This window comes from Trichechus manatus, unplaced genomic scaffold, assembly GCF_000243295.1.
Source record: "Trichechus manatus latirostris isolate Lorelei unplaced genomic scaffold, TriManLat1.0 scaffold00301, whole genome shotgun sequence".
Classification (NCBI taxonomy): Eukaryota; Metazoa; Chordata; class Mammalia; order Sirenia; family Trichechidae; genus Trichechus; species Trichechus manatus.
In genome coordinates this window covers 168,150-191,635 of record NW_004444237.1, presented here as the reverse complement: position 1 = coordinate 191,635, position 23,486 = coordinate 168,150, and the positions used below count along the sequence as shown (strand labels likewise).

General features: G+C 42.9%; 1 protein-coding gene across 1 annotated transcript in view; it reads right to left on the bottom strand.

Moving 5' to 3' along the window:
- ELOVL2 (ELOVL fatty acid elongase 2) overlaps window positions 1–18,701 on the bottom strand; it is a 49,809-nt gene extending 31,108 nt beyond the window's left edge. Inside the window, exons 1-3 of the mRNA XM_012559755.2 lie at window positions 18,660–18,701; window positions 10,232–10,295; window positions 5,673–5,860 (exon numbers count right to left, since the gene is read on the bottom strand). Of these exons, the coding sequence (XP_012415209.2) occupies window positions 5,673–5,860; window positions 10,232–10,295; window positions 18,660–18,701 (294 nt within the window). The remainder of the gene's footprint in view (window positions 1–5,672; window positions 5,861–10,231; window positions 10,296–18,659) is intronic.
- Window positions 18,702–23,486: the final 4,785 nt, after the last annotated feature.

Below are 23,486 nucleotides of genomic sequence, written 5' to 3'. Positions count from 1 at the left end.
AGCCGACCCTTAGAGTGGTCTAAAGAATGCCAAACAGCATTTGAAACCATTAAACTAGAGTTGGGTAGAGCCCCTGCACTAGGCCTTCCAGATTTAACAAAACTTTTCAGACTGTATGTTCATGAGAGACAGGGACGGGCCTTTGGAGTACTCACCCAACAGACTGGCCCTCTTACTAGGCCAGTCACCTACTTCTCTAAACAATTAAACCCAGTAGCATGAGGCTGGCTGGCCTGCTTCGAGCAGTCGTGGCAACTGCAATCCTGGTTAAAGAAACATCCAAATTTACTTTAGGACAATCTATGGAGGTGCTGACACCACATCAGGTTCAGACTGTTTTAGCAGTTAAAGGAGGGAATTGGCTTTCAGGAGGCAGGGAAACCCAATACCAGGCTGCATTATTAGATTCTCCTGAAGTGACTTTAAGGGTTTGTCAAGTTTTAAATCCTGCCACACTCTTACCTACTATGACCTCCAAGGACCACAAGCTAGCTTATAACTGTACTGAAACAACAGACCAAGTTTATTCCAGCAGGCCTGATCTGAAAGACAGTCCTTTAGAGAATGGGGATGAGGACTGGTTCACTGATGGAAGTAATTTTGTAGAACAAGGTATTCGCAAAGCAGGACATGCCATAGTGAGTTTACATGACATTACAGAAGCCCGACCTTTACCTCCCCAAACCTCTGTACAAAAAGCCGAGCTTGTCGCCCTCACTTGGGCACTACAATTAGCAAAAGACAAGAGAATTAACATATATACAGATTCTAAATACTCCTTCTCCATCATCCATGCTCATGGGGCTATTCGGAAAGAAAGGGGGCTTTTAAATTCAAAGAACTCACCCATTAAATATGGTAGTCTCATTTTGGAACTTCTAGAGGCAGTACAACAACCTGCTAAAGTGGCTGTTTTACACTGTAGGGGACATCAAAAAAAGAATACCCCAGTTTCATGGGGTAACAGCAAAGCAGATGCTGTAGCTAAGAGAGCAGCTCAGGTACAGTCCCCAGTAACTCAGATGGCGCTCATTCCTGACATTAGCCTTTCCACCCTTAAATCCCAGTACAGCTCAGAAGATATTCAGGATGCAGAAACTCAGGGATTTGAGAAACAGATCGATGGCTGGTATCAGAATGAAAATAAAAGGGTCTACACCCCTGGCAGCCAACTCTGGAAAGTGGTTAAGGCAGCCCATGAGGCCAGTCATTATGGCCAAGAGACATTACATCTTCAGCTTAAAACTCTAATACAGGGAAGGAACTTGAAAAAGGTAATACAACAGGTTTCTAAAAGCTGCGAGACATGTTTAAGAAACAATCCAAATACTCACCCTGTACCTCCTCCCTTGATAAAACCTGTACAACATCGGGGAACATACCCAGGGGAGGACTGGCAAATAGATTTTACGGTGATACTTCCGTTGAAAGGATTCAAATACCTGTTGGATTTCGCAGACACCCTCACAGGACAGGTAGAGGCCTTTCCTGCCAGGGCTGAGAAGGCTACAGAAGTACACAAATGGCTTCTAAAATAAATCATACCTAGGTTCGGCCTGCCTCAGTCCCTCCAGAGCTACAACGGCCCTGCCTTTATGGCTAAGATAACTCAGAGTTTATCCCAATCCTTAAACATCACATATAGGCTCCACTCAGCATGGAGACCTCAGTCCTCAGGAAAGGCTGAAGAGAATGAACCAAACTCTTAAAAAGGACCCTTGCAAAATTATGCCAAGAAACTCAAGGAATCTAGATTAAAATGTTACCCATTGCTCTGATTAAGGTATGGGCCACCCCCAGAGGAGCTCTAAAGCTAAGCCCATTTGAATTGACTTATAGAAGACCTTTTCTCAAGGTAAATGAGCTTTTAGATCAAGAGACAAAACAAACATTAAAATATATCATTAATCTGGGAGAAGTACAGAAAGCATTCTAAGAATATGGCAACCAGATACTCCCCAAACCTACAAAAGGTGACTTGCTTAATTTCCAGCCAGGAGACTTAGTACTTTTAAAGACTTGGCGAGAAGGGAGCCCAGGCCAACTGACTGAAAAATGGGTGGGCCCATACCAAGTATTGTTAACAACCCCCTCTGCCCTCAGATTAGGAGTCACTCCATGGGTCCATCACTCCCAGGTCAAGCCTTTTTCTCCACCTGGATAGCCTGACAAACTTCCTACAAGCCAAGATTCCTACACCTGTGAACTGGTTGAAGTCCTCAAGTGGCTGTTTAAAAGACAGTACAAGGATCCACAGATAAGTATCATGAAGATAAGTGTAGAAGAAATACTGGGAGTTGTCTTCACTCTGGCCATTCTCTTAATCTTTATTTTAGCTGCAGCCTGTGTGATTCCCCTTTTTTGGACCAACTTATGTGCCTTAGTATATGCTTTAATGAGTTGGTGCTGACACTAGGTGTGGGAAAAATCACCATCTAGTATTAACATGGGAAGTCCTAGTTAAAAACTCCTTATCTTCCTTAACATGGCCACAGCAAGCTTAGCTGTTCCATTAACCCATTCAGCTTTAATATCCAGTAATGCCAACTATTTAATTAATGCTTCCCAAGACATTGCTTCAGGAAACAATTTAACACATTGCTGCATCTGTTATCAGACCCCAACAACTGTTGAACAGGGAGCCCAGATTCCTTGTGTACTGTCCACCCCCATACACAATATTAATCTGACAGCCTTTGGAACAGCTTTTGGGACAAAGCAACCCCTTCCTATATCTCCATTTCAAGTATCTCCCACACCTGTACTTCATGAAAATAACTCCTGCTTCCAAATCTGGGACTTGTTAATGTGGACCAATTTTGTTCCCGAACTAGTACAGGTGCCCCCACCCCCCGCCCCGAGTGTCCTGGGAATGCCTTTCCCTTCACATGATGATTAACGGCCCCCGAGGGGCAACAACCCAGTGCCTCCAAAGGATAAATGATAATTTTACTAGTTTCAGAAATAAGGTCAATAAAATCTGGAACAAAAATAAAATATGCCCATTAGGAACCTACCCTGGTTGCAACCCACTGAATGCAGTCAATGTTACACTATCACCACTTAAAGAGTCCTGGCTAAAACTGATCCTTAATCATACTAGTTTGTTTACCAGTTCAACAGGTATTATCTATGTGTGTCTCCCAAAAGGATTGATGTTCCTTTGTGGGAACACTGCGCTAGCATACATCAAGGCATTACATGAAGATGGAATATGTACCATTGGGTTTGCTCATCCCAACCCAGACCTCATTCAAATATATAGAGCTCCTAATCAGGTAGAAGGAGGAATAGGGCCAATAATAACAAGGATAGTAGCCCTCATTAGAAGCACTGCAGGAACCACAGATGGGTTCCTGTATCAGGGAACAGTAATATCGAACATCACTGCAATCACGGAGACAGTTGCCCAAGATTCAGGAGAAGGAATTAGAGCCCTCAACCTAGTCCTAAATTCACTGGCTAAAGTAGTCTTAGATCATCGAATTGCTCCGGACTTCCTTCTGGCTGAGCAGGAGGGAGTCTGCGCAGTTGCCAGCACTAGCTGTTGCACCTATGTCGATACTACAGGACAGGCAGAAATTACAGCAAAAAATCTACCTGACCGGGCTGAGTGGCTTCATAAGTTTAACCAGGAATCAGGAGCCCAAGACATATGACAAGCAGTAAAAAATGTGCTTCCCTCTGTCACATGGTTCCTACCTCTCCTGGGACCCTTATTCGCTATTTTACTATTGTTCCTCTTTGGTCCCCGTTTATTCAACTTGTTGGTCAAATTACTTTCAGACTTCAAAAGTTTCACTTTCAGATGATAGTTGCTCGAGGATTCCATCCTATTCCACGCCAAGATCAAGAGGAAACACAGCCACCCTATGAAGGGCCTTTTGAGATGCATAGAAAATATAATAGTTTAGCTCAGGCAGCAAGAGAATTCCACTCCTCTAATCAGTAGAACCCTGCATCCCTTATTGGCAGGAAGCAGCTTCAGAAGAAGAGACTCCGTCCGTAAACGCCTCAAGAGTGAACAGTGAATTTCTCAGCGGGGAGCTGAGACCAACTAGAGACAGAAAAGGCCTTAAATGACAAGTTATGTTGGTTAAAAATTTTGTCTAGAAGAAGAATGATGCAAATTTTGTTTGCTTCCTCCTAATCTGTCCACTTGTAGCTATCTTTCAGATCAGCCAATTAGAAGTAGAATCCTAGGCATGTGCAGTAAGAGACCAGGTTGACCGTCAGATGGCCTCATCCCATAAGTGTTGCCTAGGAACCCAAATCACCAGACATATGTCATTGAGCGGTGACGGAATCTATTTCCAAAGTGAAAAGTCTGTCAGCCACTTTGATGCCAGAATCCTACCCTGACCCCTTTTTTTGAATATATATGAAGTTAATGGGTACGTATGACTTCTCCTTTCCTGCGTAATATAAAACTACACCCCCAGCCCTCTGTTCAGAGAGAGAGTGCTTTTGTGGAGGATCCCCCCTCCTCTCCTTACTCGCCACAAGTAATAAACTATGTCTTGCTTTAAATCAACTTGACTCTTAGTTATTCTTAACGAGAGTACAAGGCAAACCCACTGCGTTCGGTAATACTTCCAGAGTCAGGTACACAGTGAGCTCCTCTGTGATATGACCTTGGGGTTGTCAGCATGGCCTTCCTGACCCCAAATTCCATCTCCTGCACTCTAACAATGCCTAAAATCCCATTATCAGAGTTTCAGTCCACTCTTATACGGCAATGTCTATTAACTATTATTAGAATGGTGCATATTAGAATAACTCACAAAGTAAACTCTATGGGTGAGAGAACCTACATTTTAAGGCAAGGAATTATTTTCTTTTAGAATTCAAGTATACCAGGAAGGCAGTTTATACTTGTGCCATTAACAGACATTTATACCGTGTAGGAATGAGTTTATCTTAACTCTTCCCTAAGAAAGATTGTTATTTTTTTTTCCCTTTGTCTCTCCCTTGCTCTCATTCTCTTTTTTTGCTAGAGGCGGCTCATTTAACATGTTTAGCTTTTCCCTTGTAGTACAGTAAAATAAACTTTGGTTTTATAGGCAGGGCAACTGTTACTTTCTCTCATGAAACTACATGGGCTTGGTGCCTTACAAAGGATGGGAGGTGCATGATGTCACGTGGGCAGCTAGAGCCGAGCTGGAATCCACTCAGACCTCCTGAGGTCAGTCCTGTGAAACAGCTCTGCCATTGCCACAGTGGTCCAAAGATATGGGGAATGTACTTTAAGGAGGTTTATAGTTGCATTTTAGTCAAACTAACTGCATCTGACACTTAAGTCAATTTAAAAATTACTCTCTTACTAAATAGCTGTTTATTCTCAGGCAAGTCAGGTAACATTTCTAAGGCTCATTATCATTATCTGGAAAAGGAGAAACTTTTATCACATGATTTTTAAAGGCCCTTTCAGATCTGAACTGCAATTCTAAATTACAATGAAAGATAAGGACTAAATCGAGATGAGAAAATTCAAGTTAGAGATAAAGTCTTCCAGGCTTCCTGAAGGAATAAAATCCAACAATGAAACAAGTTCTTGGGGTCTTGAAGAATGGTTTTGATAGCAATCTTGGATAGTTCAGGTATGTTAAATTTAGTTACTCCTAAAAATTGCCCAGTTACTGGATTGCAGCATTGGCTACATAAACACTTACCTCTGCCAGCATATATACGGAGAGAAGTGTGATTCCAAGGTTATACAAGGTGAGGATACCCCTGAGAGAAAGAGCAGGTCTGTTCTTCATATATTTGTTGCCCAACCATATTGAAAGCAGGTACATGACAGTCAGGAGAAAGGTAGGCAGGTAAGAGTCCAACATGAACCATCCTCTGACTCGAGAATCTGAAAAGAGACACAGTAGTGAAAATCCTGAATAATAACAATTCTGTTCAGTTTGTAAAGTATTATCATATATATTTTATTTGTGCATACCAAATACAACAGGAACAAATACGATATATCATTAAGTAAACTGGATTTAGGTTATGGGAGTTCAGAGGAAGAAGCAATGGAGTCGGGTAGAGGGATCGCTGGGGTAATTTAGGAAGGTTTCGTGGAGCAAACAGGGCTTGACCGAACACTCACAAGGAAAGAAAGAAAAGGTGGGAAGCAACAGTTCTTGAATGTCTACTTTGGAACAGTTACCATGTTTATTCTAACCGAATTCACGTGAAGTAAGTAGTTGCTACAATGCCCTTTTCTTGTTCTCTTTGGCATTCTCATAGTTTCAGTCCGTCTTCTTGAGCTACCCTACCCTGTCAACTGTGCTACCTGACAGACGGACTACTGTTTCCATAAGGAAAGTGTCTTCTCCAGTTTTACCTGTCCAGTCACTTACTCTGTACAGTTCTTCTATTTGTGGTAGAGATGAAAAGGTGAGAACAGAGTGCCTCTCTTCATTCATGTGACTCACAGATAGGACTGTTCATACAACTAGTTCATGCACTTGTCATAAATATGTGTCCATCTCCATGTGTAAATCCTACTCATCCTTTAATGCCCAGATAAAGACCCTACCTTCTAAAGGGAGACATTTCCTATTGCTCCTTCATAACTACAGCTCCTCATTTTCATAGCAAAATAAAAACAACCATTTTATGCCTTATGTGTTATAACTCACATTTACTGAGCACTAGTTCTGGGCCAGGAACTGTTCTAAAGCCTTTTATACGTGTTAACTTATTTAATTCTCAAAGCAACCCTATTATACACATGAGAGTATTATCCCAAGGAGCCCTGGTGGCACAGTGGTTAAAGTACAAGGCTGCTAACGGAAAGGTTGGTGGTTCAAACCCACTAGCTGCTCTGCAGGAGAAAGATGTGGCAGCCGTAAAAATTTACAGCCTTGGAACTCTATGGGGGCAGTTCTACTCTGCCCTACAGGGTCACTATGAGTCGGAATCAACTTGATGGCAGTGGGTTCCATTTATTATTATCCCCAGCTTACATCTGAGAAACACTGAGCTACGTAGAATAAAAGTTAATTAACTTGGCAATAAAAAGGTAAGCTGCTACTTTACCTCCTGTTATTTCAATGGTGCTGTGGGTTGAATTGTATCCCCTCAAAAGATACGTTAAAGCCCAAAGTCCCAGTACCTATGAACGTGACCTTGTTTGGAAGTAGGGTTTTTATGGATGTGATCAGGTTAAGATGAGGTCATACTGGATTAGGGTGGGCCTCAAATCCCATGACTGCTGTCCTTGTAAGAAGGGACATAGAGAGTTCTAAAAGGCCATATGAAAACAGGGACAGAGATAATAGTGTTGCTTCTACAAGCCAAGGAACACCAAGGAGTTACAGCAACCACCAGAAGCTAGGAGAGAGGCACCAAAAAGATTCTCTTATGGAATCTTCCACAACTGTGAGAGAATAAATCTCTGTTGTTTTGAGCCACCTAGGTTGTGGTACGTTGTTATAGCAGTTCTGAGAATCTCGTACACATGGTTTCATGCTTAACTGCTTCTCAGCAATTTCAGATGTGTCAGCTTTACCTCCTCAACTACAGCGTATGCTCCAGGAGACAGAAGATTAGGGCTTATGTTTCCCCCATCTGACTTATAACTTATATCCACTCAGTACTGAGGTAAGAGAAAACATCAAATGTGTATCAGTTGCCACACTGAGTCAAGAGCATGTTGCAAAACCAATACAACACTGAAGTTTTTCTTTCTCTTTTGTCACGGACCTGTAAATGTTGGCTGCAGTTGTCAAGGATGATCAGAATTGTTCCAACCAAAATATGGGAACAAATACTTGTAATGACACTTACCTTTGGGATTTGAAAATTGTTTGCTCTGCACCTGTGTCAGGCATGTGCCCAGAGCAATATCCCTTGATGGTTCTAACATCACGTAGGTAAAAGCAGAAAACACTAGAGGCCACCTAGAAGTTTACTAGGTGGCCTGCCAGTCAACTTATGCTTTTCTCACTTTTAGGAAGGAGAAAAGGATTCTTGGCCTAGATGCTAAAAACTTGTCACTGAGCAGTTCGTTTGATTTAGCTATCAACTGTCAATTTTACAATCTTCTTGCTACAAGGAAACTTTCACAAAAATGACCAGCTGAGTAAACATCTACGATCCTATCCTTAATTGATCCCATATCTGCATAATTCTAGATCGCACATGACCTTACTGATGGCAAAGTTCAGTCTGAACTTGGCTCAGTAACTTTCTAACGGAAAAGCCGTATTTACAAAGAAATGACAGTTCCTCCGTGCATCCAGCACGCCTGAGTTACAGGGTGATGCCTGCTACACCGGGTCATTCTCTTTCCTACCCACAGAACTATAGGGTAGAACCAAAAAAAAAAAACCAAACCCGTTGCCGTCGAGTCGATTCTGACTCATAGCCACCCTACAGAACAGAGTAGAACTGCTCTGTAGGGTTTCCAAGGAGCACCTGGTGGATTCGAACTGCCAACCTTTCGGTTAGTAGCCGTAGCTCTTAACCACTACACCACCACTACAGGGTAGAGAAAATATTAGATTACTAAGATACAGATACCTTGCTCTGCCTACGTCCCACGAACATCATGAAGATAAAATGAAAAAAACAAAAACTATGTGAAAGTATTTTAAAAAATAAACTCTTTACGTTTACTGAGCATCATTACATCAAAACTATATAAAAAATCATTCACTTAAAATAGTTTACGGAGCCTACACAGAAACTGGAGAATGGTCTCAATGATCCCTAAGTATCTAAGTGATTGTGTCTAATGATTTTGAGAAACACAAAGAATTCCTCATTCTCCACCCCACACCCAACAGTGCTGAGGAAATAACCTGAAAAGAATTATGGATTTTCCACACTTTTGTAAACCAGCTAGGCTCAAAGTAAAATGAGACATGCTGTCTAGAATTTATTCATTTATTTGTAAAACGCCTAATATGTACCTGGAGTCCCTGAGCGGTACAAACAGTTAACACACTCGGCTACTAACCAAAAGGCTGGAGGTTCAAGTTCACCCAGAGGTGCCTCTGAAGAAAGACCTGGCCATCTACTTCCAAAAAATCAGTCACTGAAAATCCTATGGCGCACAGTTTTTCTCTGATACACGTGGGGTCACCATGAGTCAGAGTTGCGTTGGTGGCAACTGTTAGTTTTTCTTTTTTTGTTTTAATATGTTCCTAAAACTGTGATAAAATGGTGAGCGAAACAGTCATGGTTCCTGACCTCATAGGAGAAAGAGATGATAATAACAATAAAGTATATGAAGAAAATAAACGGAGGTTGGGATAGAGAATAACCAGGGGCCTGCTGTAGCCAGGATGTCAGGGAAAGCCTATCTCAGAAGGTAACATTGAAGCTGACACCTGAAGTCTGAGAAGGAGGTAACCGTGTGTGGGGTGGGGTGGAGGAGGAGATACTAGGGAGGAATTCCCGGCACAGGAACAGCAGAGAAAAGAATTGTACACGTTTGAGGGGCTGAAAGGCATCCAAGGTGGCCATGTCAAAGTGAGCGGGGAAGAGCGGTGCTCACTGAGTTGGAGAGGCTGACAGGGCTGTGTAATACAGGGCTATGTAAACAGGTGTACACAATCCACGACAGGGAGTCTGGTTTTTATCTTAGGGCATTGGACAGGCACTGGTGTGGCTAGAGTGCTACACCATATGATTTAGGTTTTTAAAATATTATTTTGGCTGACACGTCACAAGTGATGAGAGACGGGGAGACTAGTTAGGAGGCCACTGCGGCTGTCTCAGAGACTGGTGACAGAGGAATGACCGAGTGACTCTAAACTGAACCCAGTGGCCCTGGTCAGAGGAAGCTCAGGCATCTTGAGTGGGCATGGATCTAGCTCTACAAGGGCAGAGATATGACTGACTGTGAGGAAGGTAGGTGAACGGATGGTAGAGAGAGGAGAAGAAAGAAGTGAAGGCTGGGGAGACAGAAAGAAGTGAAACAATTTAGAAGGAAAGCTACAACCTGGCTTTGGTAGCCAGACAGACACCAGAGGAAAGTGCTGTATTTCATTCCGTTCCTGCTTCCTGCTCCATGGAACTTCTTTAATCCTAGGAGAGGCTGAGCAGGAGAAACAGGGGGCCTTCAATATGTTCTGGGAGAAGTGTATCAGAGGTGAGGAAACTTAAATTTCTAAATGCTAAGTACTATGTTATTTTCAAGACATCAGAAATTATATAAGCCTCCTCTATAATTAAATGCATTCTTGTGTTCCTTCTACCTTAAGTTTTCAAGTAGCTCACTCACCTCGAGGTCCAAACATATAGTCCAAAAAAGCATTGATTTCATCATCAACAGCCTTTAGATGCTCCTTAAAAGATAAAGAAAAAACGATTTAAGTGGGTTTTTGGAAAACTCTTAAAGCAACAGCATGTAGTTGACAGAACCTCCAAAGGTCCCTGCTCCAAGGACTTCTGACTGCACAGATGTCAGGGAAGTGGACAGGTAAAGGCAGCCCTTACCTTTCACAAGCCTTCCTTAGGCAAGAAGGCTCCTGGAAAACAGGCTTGATGCATTTAAACATTGAACAGTTAAAAAAAACAAACCCGTTCGTGGCCTTTCAGTCCGACTCAAAGTGACCCTATAGGACACAGCAGAACTGCCCCACAGGGTTTTTAAGGAGCAGCTGGTGGATTCAAACTGCTTCTGGATCTGGTTCCCCAGCCAGGGCCCAAGGGTCCAGGCTGGCAGGACGCTTAACCACCGTACCACCAGGGCTGCTATTAAAGTTATGACCTTAATTCCATTAACCTAAATGCTTAGAGGCATAAGCTGTTCCATAAGCAACGTCTATTGTTCCATTAACAGCAGCTGTGTGTATTTTAAACAATTCAGCTGAACTGTATTTCAAAAAGCTCAATCTAAAGCTTTAAAGAGGACTTCAAGTAAAGAAATTGGGCGCTATACCTGTTTTTTTCTATTGCCTTTATGTTTTGTTTTCGAAACATTTTTTATACATCAACAAAGATTTAATATTACACTAAACAGGCTGGGAGTGGAAAACTGCTGCTAAGAACCTTAAAGTTGATAAGCTGGCTGCTGCCTCTTGGTGTAGCTCCTATTCATGCTGCTTATATTGCTCAAAGTACCTGCTAAGATGGTCTGCACTCCTGCTACACAGACCCCTCTAGGCTCCAGGTCCTGAGAACCTCCTCCAGGAATTGGAGGAAAAGACAGAGCACAGCCCAGTGTTCCTAGGAAAGGATCTGATGAGGCTCTTGGAACCAGCGGATTGGTTCCTGGCTATACGTCAGCTGAGGTTAATGGTCCTCAGGAAGCTCATAAAGAACATGCTCCATATTCAAGACCTAGAGTGCAGTCAAGACAACAAAAGCGTCTCCCTCTCAAAGCAAATGGAAGTGCCAAACAGGAGAATTAATTTACTGCTATCTGAAGAGAGAATGGGCACGCTTAGTGACTGGCACATACTATTTAGACCTATTCCTTACTCCTAACTGTTATCCTGAGATAGATTTCAAGGAAACAAAGGTCTTTGGACACTTTGCTTGGGAAGGAGGATGGGGATTAGAGACCAACATTGACTGAAAACCAAAGACCCAAGCCGTTACCATCGAGTCGATTCTGACTCATAGTGACCCTACAGGACAGAGCAGAACTGTCCCATAGGGTTTCCAAGGAGTGGCTAGTGGATTAGAACTGTCGGCCTTTTGGTTAGCAGCCGAGTTCTTAACCACTGTGCCACCAGGGCTCCAACACTGATTAGCACTTACTATTTCTGGCCAGTACATTAGGAACTTTATTTTCATTATTTCATAATATCTCTATAAAGTATCTGGGCTAAACCAAGCTTGAAGTTTTTAAACAGTGGTTTTATCTTTGGTTTCCATGCAGGACATGGCTGGAGACCTCCAGCCTTAAGAAAAGTCATTACTAACATCTCAGCGTGACAGAAAATGATCTGTGTTGCTTGAGCAAAAACTGTTAACCTTACTGACATGCCCACTGTCACAACCAATGAAATCTTCCTTCCATTGCCACATCCACCCACAAATGTTTAAACTTCTTTGGTTTGTTTGTTAAGGTTCAACATCCATTTTCCAACATCTGTAGAGCTAAGAAAACTCCAATTAAAGGTCACAAGACTTGTATTACTTCTATAATCTTGCAGAAATGTAGTTACAGTGGAAGAAGAGCAGAAACAAAAGAAAAGAAGGAGTGCAAAGGAGATTTAAGAGGGAGGAAAATCTGAAGAGAGAGCTGAGAACGAACAACGAGAAACAAGAAGAGGCATTCCATTCTTTCATTCATTTATTGGTTCATTGACCAATTATTTGAGCACTACCTGTGCCAGCACGTTAGACACTGAAACACAGAGTCAAAGGAGACGTGGTCCTTATCTTCACAGAGTCTGCAGTCTAGAGAGCATAACCGAACCAGGTGCCGCTGAGTCAACTGACTCATGTCGACCCCATGTGTGTCAGAGTAGAACTGTGCTCCACAGGGTTTTCAATGGCTGATTTTTCAGAAGTACATTGCCAGGCATTTCTTCTGAGGTGCCTCTGGGTGGACTTGAACCAGCAACCTTTCAGTTAGCAGCGGAGCATGTTAACCGTTTGCACCACCCAGGGATTCTGGAGAGTGTAACAGACAAGTAAATAAACAATTATGGTACCAGCGTCTTAAGCATAATGAGAGAGAGTTACAGAGTATTGAGAAAGGAACTTTAATTTAGAGGCGGAAGAAGAGAAGGCTTCCAGGAAAATCTGATGCTGCTGCTGACTTTTGAAAAGAGTCTAGGAGGTTGTCTAGATGGAAAAGGAAAGAAAGAGCATTCCAGGAAGAATGAGCATATAGAAACACATTAAAGCATGCTTCACTCGGGGAATGTTTACTGCCAGGGTCTCTAGTGACCTGTATGACAGACAAGTAAAGCCAATTCTGGGAAAATTAAAAAAACCTGAAAAAAAATTACCTCCCTAGGTCTGGGTTATTTAATATAGTTAGCAAGGATGTAGTCATAAAAGACAGTGAGGTAAGATCAGATGAACAAGCCAGGACTTACACTGGATTAGTAAGTACAGAGAGTCTGCGTAGTACTGGGCTTCCCAGCTGAAGATGAACAGTTAGCATAGGATGAGGGAGTAGGGCTCTAGGAATTAATAGCCGTACACTAGATTCTACATGTGTAAGTGTAGAAGTATACTGGGAAATTTCTCAAGACTAAACCCGTAGCCTACAAGCTAAGAACAACCAACAAACATCATGCGGCCATTTCAATCACTCAACCAACATTTTTAAACAGCCATTGTGTACACAATACTTTGTTGGAAATATGAAGAAAAAAGTGACTGAGTGTTTGACTCAAAAGCTTATAGACAAATGAGGAAAGTGAGATGTAGAAGTAGAGAAAGGCAAACAGCATACAACTGAGAGGAAGGAGATACATGAAACTGCCACAGTGATGGGAGATACACAGGAGTGTGGACTTGAGATGGATTTTTAAAGATGGTGGAATCTGGAAGATTAGAAGATGAGAACAGTGCTGCCCTTGGATCTGGCAAGAGCAGCTGCTGTTCTGAACTCCACACTTTAGAAGGCTCCACTCTAGTCTTCTTCCAGCCATACCCTTCTACGGAGGAAAAAAAATTCCTTCCAGCCAAGGGAATATGCCTACCCATGGCCCAAGTTCCCCTCCAGGTTCCCCAGGGCACACAAGTCTCTGCCCAAACAACCCTGAGCCCACTTTCAGGACAAATGTAGTGACTTCTCCTCCTCACATAATGAAGTCCAGGTTCCTTGGCTTCGGATGCAATTTGGTGGCTGTGTAGCAACTGCTGGAGGATCGAAAAATTGGAAGCTAAGAGGGCCTTATTTAATTGTGTATCCCTGATCACCTATCACAGCTGGTACAACCATTCTGGAAAAAATTTTGTCAGTTTCATTAAAAATGTAAATATAAAACTACTGTGGTACAGTGAATTACTTAATATGGCCCTTCTAGCCATAGTCTTTGTAACTCCCACCAAATGACTGGGTGGGACTATGCAAATGAGGTGTATGGAACCTTAAGAAGGGGATTAGTCAGTTTTGCCATCCCGCTAGGCTTAAAAGGAGGCAGCGAGAGTGAGAGAGTAGGAGCCGTAACATGGAAGACAGAGAGGGAGAGCTGTAATGCTGGGAGACAGTGAGAAGTGGTGGCAGAGAAACGGCGGCAGCAGAACCAGGAGACCAACAGGAGACGGTGCACTGGTGTTCCCAGCCCACGGAGCGAGAAAGCTGAGTACCTTTGGCAGGAGGCTTGCTGGCAGTGTAGGATGCCTCTGGGCACTTGAAGGAGCTGAGTTTGCTGATCCAGGGAGCTAGACCTGAGCGCCTTCAGGCCAAGGCTTACTGGCAGAGGGATGCCTCGGGACACTTACTGGCGGAGCTCAAAGAGCTTTGTTTAACACTTGCCCAAGCAGGGCAGAGGTCAGGCCAAGGGGCTGAGGAGCCAAGGGCCAGAGAGAAAACTGCCTGCAGGCATGGCTGAGAAGAGGCTGTTCAGATCCAAGAATAAGTGTTCCTGAAACTGAACTGTAACCTGTTACTTCCCAAATAAACCTCATAATTGTGAATATTGTCCGTGAGTTCTGTGTGGCCACTGCAATGAATTAACGAACTCAGTAGAGAAGTAGAGAGCGCTGTGGGAGGGACAGCTGGTGTCAGAATTGGTGAAAAGGTTGGAGGGTGGAGGCATGACCTCCACCTCATAGGAATCAGCTTTGGGCTGTTGATCTTGATTCTCCTTCCTCCTTGTGAAGTTAGATGAGAAGGTCAGGTGGCCTTGCTATGTCATTTTTACAGTTGGTGTCGGGAGCAGGATTTGTTGCAATGGCTCCAGATTAACGGAAGCATGGGACTTAGGAAGTGAAAGAATGAAGGGGGCTTGAGAAGTGAAACTTTGAATCTTAGATGGTTACTTTGGTTGTTACCTGTTGACCTAGCCCACAGAGACTAGGATGAGAGAAAGAAAGGGCTGGCTGGTTAGAAGTGCCAGGAATTGTGTAGACTCCTAAGCTTATGGGTGGTGCCCACTGACCTAGCCCGTGGGGGCTAGGGATAAAAGAAGGGGCTGGCTGGTCTGAAGTACAGGGACGTGTGTGTGAACTCCCGAGTCTACGGCTGGTACCCATTGTGACCTAGCTTGGATGGCCAGGGATGAGCTGATTAGAACTCGACAAATGAAGAGAAAGATGTTCGACATCGTGTGCTGGTGTCGATTGTTGCAATTTGATGGTTTGCTCTGGACTGGACTTTGCTTATGGATGCAGATGCTCAAAATTCCAACTGGAACAGAAGATTCTGAGAGTACTGCTTTGATAGGTATGGGCAACTTAAACACTGGTTATCTGAAACAGGGGAAGATAAAGTCATGAAGTGGCTGGTTTACACGCTTTCATGAGTGTGCTTACACTCAAAATGAGGGGGAAAAGGGAGGATCCCCACTGAATAGATTCCTCCATTCCTGATGGGTCTGGGGAAGAGAGGGTAGGGGAAAATGCTGATAGGATTATATGATTCAGTTGTGAGTACTGACTGTTAACGGTTAAGTGTGATTATAAAAACTGTTAATTGTAGAAGCTTTAACTGTGAAAGAGTGGACTAAGAGGGAGGCACTGCTGGACTGGAGTACACTGGCTGTACCAAAAGTCTCTTAAAGATTTTGCTATGCTGATATTCATGAGGCTCAGAATAAGGGAATAATCTTCTCTCAGTTAGATTTTATCAGACACCAGGAAAGGTGAAGATGAGACAACTTTTGGAGAACCTCAACAGATCAGATGAACACCTGCAGCAGACCTGAACGGCTGGGACCTGAGTAACCTCACCCTGAGAACTCTTTGCCCTACTGAAGGACTAATTGTTAATGACTGTTTTAAACTAGTAAAATGATTGGGAGGGGGAGTTAATCCTTCAAGTATGAAAGAGCCATTGGCCAGGAGAGCCAGGGGGTGGCCTGTGGTTCAGTGAATTACTTAATATGGCCCTTCTAGCCACAGTCTTTGTAACTCCCATTACATGACTAGGTGGGACTACGCAAAATGAGGTATATGGAATCTTAACAAGGGGATTGATCAGTTTTGCCATCCCACTAGGCTTAAAGGGAGACACTGAGAGAGGAGAGATGTAACACAGGGAGGCAGGGAGAACTGGTGGCAGAGAAATGGCAGCAGGAGAGACCAGCAGGAGACAGCATGGTGGGCTTCCTGGCCCACAGACAGAGAAAGATGAATGCCTTCCGGCAGAAGGCTTACTGGCAGAGTTGGGTGCCTCCAGGCACTTGTTGGAGCTAAGTGTGCCGACTCATGCAGCTAGGTAGCTGAGCACCTTCGGGCAGAGGCTTACTGGCAGATTAGGGTGCCTTGGGGTACTCACTGGCAGAGCTAAAAGAGCTTTGTAACACTTGCCTGAGCAGGGCGGAGGCCTGATCAAGCTATGCCACTTCCAGGCATTTACCCAAAAGAAACGAAAGCGTATGTCCATGCAATGACTTGAACACAAATGTTCACAGCAGCTTTATTTTTATAGCTAAAAACTGGAAACAACCCAAATGTCCATCAACAGGTGAAAGGATAAACACATTGTGGTATAGCCATGTAATGAAATACTACTCGGCAATATAAAGAAATGAACTGCTGATACACACAAGATGGATGAATCTCAAAATTACTACGATGCATGAAAGAAGCCAGATACTCCAAAGAGTTCATACTGTATATGATTACATTTATATAAAATTCTAAAAAATGTAAGTTTATATATAGTTATAGAAAATATAAGTGCTAGAAGAGCAGGTTTAAGTGCTTGCTTGGGACTGCAGAGGAGAGGAGCGGAGAGGGAGGGAGGGCTTACAAAGGGGCACAAGGAACTTTTGGGGGTGATGGATATGTTCACTATTTTGATTGTGATTTGACAGGTACATACACACGTCAAAGCTTATCAGATTGTACACTTTAAATGTGTGCAGTTAGGCCCGTCACAGGCAAACTGCTGAAAACCAAAGATAAAGGTAAATTATTTAAAGCAATGGGGTGGGAGGGGAGTGGTAAGACACATTTTGTACAGCGGAACACGGATCGGGGGAGACACATTTTGTACACTGGAACACGGATGGGGGAGACACATTTTGTACAAGGGAACACGGATGGGGGGAGACACATTTTGTACAGGGGAACACGGATCGGGGAGACACATTTTGTACAGGGAAACATGGATGGGGGATACACATTTTACACAGGGGAACACGGATGGGGGAGACACACTTTCTACAGGGGAACATGGATGGGGGAGACACATTTTACACAGGGGAACACGGATGGGGGAGACACATTTTGTACAGGGGAACACGGATGGGGGAGACACATTTTGTACAGGGAAACATGGATGGGGGAGACACATTTTACACAGGGGAACACGGATGGGGGGAGACACACTTTCTACAGGGGAACATGGATGGGGGAGACACATTTTACACAGGGGAACACGGATGGGGGAGACATATTTTGTACAGGGAAACACGGATGCGGGGAGACACATTTTGTACAGGGGAACACGGATGGGGGAGACACATTTTGTACAATGGAACACGGATGGGGAGAGACACATTTTGTACAGGGGAACACGGATGGGGGGAAACACATTTTGTATAGGGGAACACAGATGGGGGAGACACAATTTCTACAGGGGAACACGGATGGAGGAGACACATTTTACACAGGAGAACACGGATGGGGGAGACACATTTTGTACAGGGGAACATGGATCGGGGAGAGACACATTTTGTACACTGGAACACGGATGGGGGAGACACATTTTGTACAGGGAAACACGGATGGGGGGAGACACATTTTGTACAGGGGAACACGGATGGGGGGAGACAAATTTTCTACAGGGGAACACGGATGAGGGGAGACACATTTTGTACAGTGGAACAAGGATGGGTGAGACACATTTTCTACAGGGGAATACCGATGGGGGAGACACATTTTGTACAGGGGAACACGGATGGGGGAGACACATTTTACACAGGGAAACACAGATGGGGGGAGACACATTTTGTACAGGGGAACACGGATCGGGGGGAGACACATTTTGTACAATGGAACCCAGATAGGGAGAGACACATTTTGCATAGGGGAACACGGAAGCGGGGGAGACACATTTTGTACAGGGGAACATGGATGGGGGAGACACATTTCGTACAGGAGAACACGGATAGGGGAGACACGTTTTGTACAGGGGAACACCGATGGGGGGGGTGACACATTGTGTACACTGGAACACAGAAGGGGGAGACACATTTTGTACAGGGGAACAGGGATGAAAATAATTGCTGGCTTCTCAGAAAGGATGGCGACCGGAAGGCAAAGAACTGACATCTTTAAAGAGTGGAAAGAAAAAAAAAACTAAACCCTATAAACCCAAAATTCTATATACAGTGAAAATATCCTTCAAAATTGAGGGTGAAATAAGGACTTTTCATACATGCATAAGTGAGAGAATCTGTAGCCAGCAGAACAGCACTACAACATATGCTAAAGGATATTCCTCACACGAAAGGGAAAAGATTCCATATGGAAAGTGGAATTTATAGGAAAGAATCAAGAGCTCCACAAATGCATCTATCTATAACTTAGAACACTCCAGAGCAAGCTAGCATTCACCCATCTGTTACTGCCAGCACCAGCACCACCATCACCTCTAACACCATGCCCATCCCTACCACCAGGAAATAGCTATGCGTAACACCAGGTAATGTCCTGCACCTGTTCCTTGTTTTCCTGCCAGTAGGAGGACCACCTGGAGGTAGTGGTGACCCCTCTGAGGTAGAACCACTGGACTGATATCCTACAGAGAGCCAGGATGGTCCTCCTATCCATGTAATATGTCACTCCTAGTGCTGGCAGACTGGATCACCACACATTCCTACCTTAGCTACCTTTTTTGTGGGTCCTTCGGAAACAAGACAGCCATGACAGGCACACCTAGTTCTTTGCCACCATGATGTTGATTGGGGTTCCCATCAGTCCAAAATTGCAACAGTTGGAGCCCAACATAAACCAGGGGCATCTCAGATGGGAGGCCATTCCCTGGTCTGTTACTGAAGGTGTGAATTGTGTGCTTCATCCTGGGCTGCTTGATGGCCCAGCTTTTCTTTAGCAAAGGAGGTCTTGTGATCAGAATCACTATAACCAGGATTAAGGGCTGAGATAGGAAACAAGGCCAAAATAAACCCCACCACAACTCTGCCTGTGCTTTCTCTGATCTCTAAATAACAGGACTCCAGACTCCTTTCTATTATGTGTCTTATGGGATAGTTTTCGTAAGACTGAAGCTCACTTAGGCTTTGAAGAATCTGGGGAACATCTATATTTGGTTACCACGTCTTTAGACAGATATACATGAACTAACTGCAATGGTGAGTAGTAACAGCTACTGTTTGTCAAACACTTAGTATGTGTCAGATATTTGATGCATGTTGTCTATTATTTTCACAAATACCTTGGAAGGTGGGCATTATTCCCAATTTACAAATGTGGAAATTGAGGCTGCATGCTTACCAGTGGCAGGATAGTATAAAATCTGAATGAAAAATCGCTGTATTTTATATACACTCAAGATCGACAGGTTTCAGAGGTTAGGCAGCGGAGGAAGGAGGTCTGTGTGTGTGAAGTTCATGCTCACGTTTCTCATGCGGTAGCACATCCTAGGACACTAAGCTGACAAAGACAACAGAGGCTGATTTTACTTGCACTCTGGGTAACCCTGAGGCTGTAGGACAGTTCCACTCAATTAAGGGGCTAAAGCCCCCTTTTAGAACAGAAAACATTACTGCCATTTGTTTTTTACATTCCACTTCCCCCACATGGCTCCCTATCTCATTTCTTTCCGTATCTGGTCAAATGGCAACTCCTGCGTGTTTCCCTGGTCCATCTCTCATGAGCCTAATTACAAAGGAGCAGGGAAGCTTCGGCTCTGTGACTTCCTGGTCTGTGATGTATTCTCTATCCCCTTACCTACTCGATTTTTAATTCATAGCACTTACTGTTACTTGAACTTTGACTGGCTGGTTAATTAGTTTATTATCAGGGTACTCTACTAAAATGTAAGCTTCAACAGGCCATTGTATCCCCAATTACAAGGACAATGCCTAGCACACAGTGAATGCTTAATGAATGGATTAATAAAACTGTCATTCTTCTGAGCCTTGACAACACTCACTTGATATTTATTTCATATTATTTTCCATCCCTAGCTATACTTTGATATATATGACCTGTTTTCCAAGTATCTTGAAAGATCCTTAATACTCATTAAGTCATCAGGGTTCACTGGATCCAATTTTAGTTTCTGACTTTCTTTTTTGAACTCAAACCAGAAACTTTGGAAGTTTTTTTTAAAGAACAAAGAAGCATTTTATTTAAAAAAAAAAAAAAAAGTAGAATAAAACAAATTCTATCTTGCAGTTAATATGGGTATAATGGTATCTTTGATAGATCAAAGATACATTATGGAATCTTGATCCTCATTTTCTGTATCTTGAAATATTTTGCTATTTCATCATCCTAGGAATTTTCTCATCAATACTCATCGATCATTCCAGTCTATGCTAAAAAAGAAAAAGAAAACCTAAGACTTATGGAATTGCCTAGAAGAACAATGCAATAGTCAAATAAGCCACCACTACTGCATCATCAAGGCCCCTGGGTGGCACAAACGGTTAAGCATTCGGCTGCTAACTGAACGGTCCCAGCCAGGAAAACCCTATGGAGCTCTACTCTGATACACATGGGTTCGCCATGAGTCAGAGTTGACTCGAGAGCAACCGGGTTGGTTTTTTTGGTTATTGCCTCATCCTTCATTTTTCTTATTACTTTACTCAAAGTATCACATCATGCTGTAAGAACATACAAAAGAAATCTGGAGACAACATCTTTACAGAGTTTTTTAAGCTTTCACTGAACACAGTTAAGAGTTCAGTGTTCCTCATGTTCTGCCCATAGTGACAAAGAGAAGAAACTGGCAAAGAAAGACACTTCACACTTATTAGATGAATCAGATGGTGAATGCAAAGAAACAGGTAACACTCTGGACTCTAACGATGACGGTGAAATTGATAATAAAAGCAAAATTTGACACTCAGCTGTCAGATGACAATATCCTAGACGAATTTTCTCAACTCAAGAATTGATGAGTGAACAATATGTTTATAAGAAAATATGGTATTCTCATTCAATCAGTCATTCAACAGGAAGCACTTCTTCACACAAAGTATTTTGTGATAAGATTTTGGACAATCCTGTTTTGCTAAAATGTATGTATAATATATATAAAATAATGTTTTCTTATCTTCTATGATGTTGGGGCATCAAAATCTATTTAACATGGTAAAGCAGACAAATGCTGAAAGCAGCTGTATACAAAAGTGACTGGAAGACAAAAGACGATGTAGAAATGAAAAAACAACTGAATTGCTCAAATTGATTCTTTTTTAAATTTTTCCAATTTTATTGTTGTACTTTAAGTGAAAGATTACAATTCAAGTTAGTCTCCCGTACAAAAATTATTACATACATTGTTATGTGACCCTAATTGCTCTCCCTGTACTGTGACAGCACACTCCTCCTCTCCTCGCCGGATTTCCCGTGTCCATTCAGCCAGCTCCTGACCCTCTCCGCCTTCTCATCTCACCTCTGGACAGCAGCTGCCCATTTATTCTCATGTTTCTACTTGAGCTAAGAAGCACACTCTTCATAAGTTATCATTTTATGTCCCAAACTCCAGTCTAATCTTTGTCTTAAGAGTTGGCCTCAGGAATGGTTTTAGTTCTGGGTTGACAGAGGGTCTGGATGCCATGCATTCTGGGGTTCCTCTGGTCTCAGATAATTAAGTCTGGTCTTCTTACTAGAATTTGAGTTCTGCATCCCACTTTTCTCCTGCTCCATCAACTACTTTCTGTTGTGTTCCCTGTCAGAACAGTCATTGGTGGTAGCTGGACACTATCTAGTTCTTCTGGTCTCAGGCTGATGAAGTTTCTGGTTTATGTGGCCCTTTCTGTCTCTCGGGCTAATACTTTCCTTGTGACTTTGGTGTTCTTCATTCTCCTTTACTCCAGGTGGGTTGGGACCAATTGATGCATCTTAGACGGCCACTTGCTAGCTTTTAAGACCCCAAACACCACTCACCAAAGTAGGATGCAGAACATTTTCTCAATAAACTTTTATACCAATTGACTTAGATGTCCCCTGAAAGCACGGTCCCCAGACCCCTACCCCTGCTACTCTCTGTCCCTTGAAGTGTTTGGTCGTATTCAGGAAACTTCTTAGCTTTGGCTTAGTCCAGTTGTGCTGACTTTCCCTGTAGTGTGTGCTGTCCCTCCCTTCACCTAAGATAATTCTTCTCTACTATCTAGTTAGTGAGTAACCCTCTCCTTCCTCCCCACCCTCGTAACTATCAAAGAATGTTTTCTTATGTGTTTAAACCTTTCCTTGAGTTCTTATAATAGTGGTCTTATACAATATTTGTCCTTTTGTGACTGACTAAATTCACTTAGCATAATGTCCTCCAGATTCCTCCATGTTATAAGAGGCTTCACGGATTCATTGCTGTTCTTTATCGTTGCGTATTCCATCGTGTGAAAATACCATAATTCGCTTATCCATTCATCCATTGATGGGCACCTAAGTTGTTTTCATGTTTTTGCTATCATGAACAGTGCCGCAATGAACATGGGTGTGCATATTAGCTATTCATGTGACAGCTCTTATTTCTCTAGGATATATTCCAAGTAGCAGGATTGCTGGATTGTATGGTACTTCTATTTCTAGCTTTTTAAGGAAGCGCCAAATCAATTTCCAAAGTGGATGAACCATTTTACATTCCCACCAACAGAGTGTAAGTGTTCCAGTCTCTCCCCAACCTCTCTGACATTTATTATTTTGTGTTTTATGGATTAATGCTACCCTTGTTGGGGTGAGATGGCATCTCACTGTAGTTTTGATTTGCATTTCTCTAACGGCTAATGATCGTGAGCATTTCCTCATGTGTCTGTTAGCCGCCTGAATGTCTTCTTTGATGAAGTGCCAGTTCATATCCTTTGCCCATTTTTTAATTGGTTATTTGTCTTTTTGTTGTTGAGGTTTTGCAGTATCTTGTAGACTTTAGAGATTAGATGCTGATCGGATTTGTTGCAGCCAAAAATTTTATCCCAGTCTGTAGCTTGTCTTTTTAGTCTTTTGGTGAAGTCTTCTGATGAGTGTGTTTTTTAGGAGCTCCCAGTTATCTAGTTTCTCTTCTGATGTTTGTGCATTGTTACTTATGGTTCAAATTCTGTTTATGCCATGTATTAGGGCTCCTAGCATTGTCCCTGTTTTTTCTTCCATGATCTTCATTATTTTCAATTTTATATTTAGGTCTTTGACCCATTTGAGTTAGTTTTTCTGCACGGTGTGAGGGATGGGTCTTGTTTCAGTTTTTTGCAGATGGATATCCAGTTATGCCA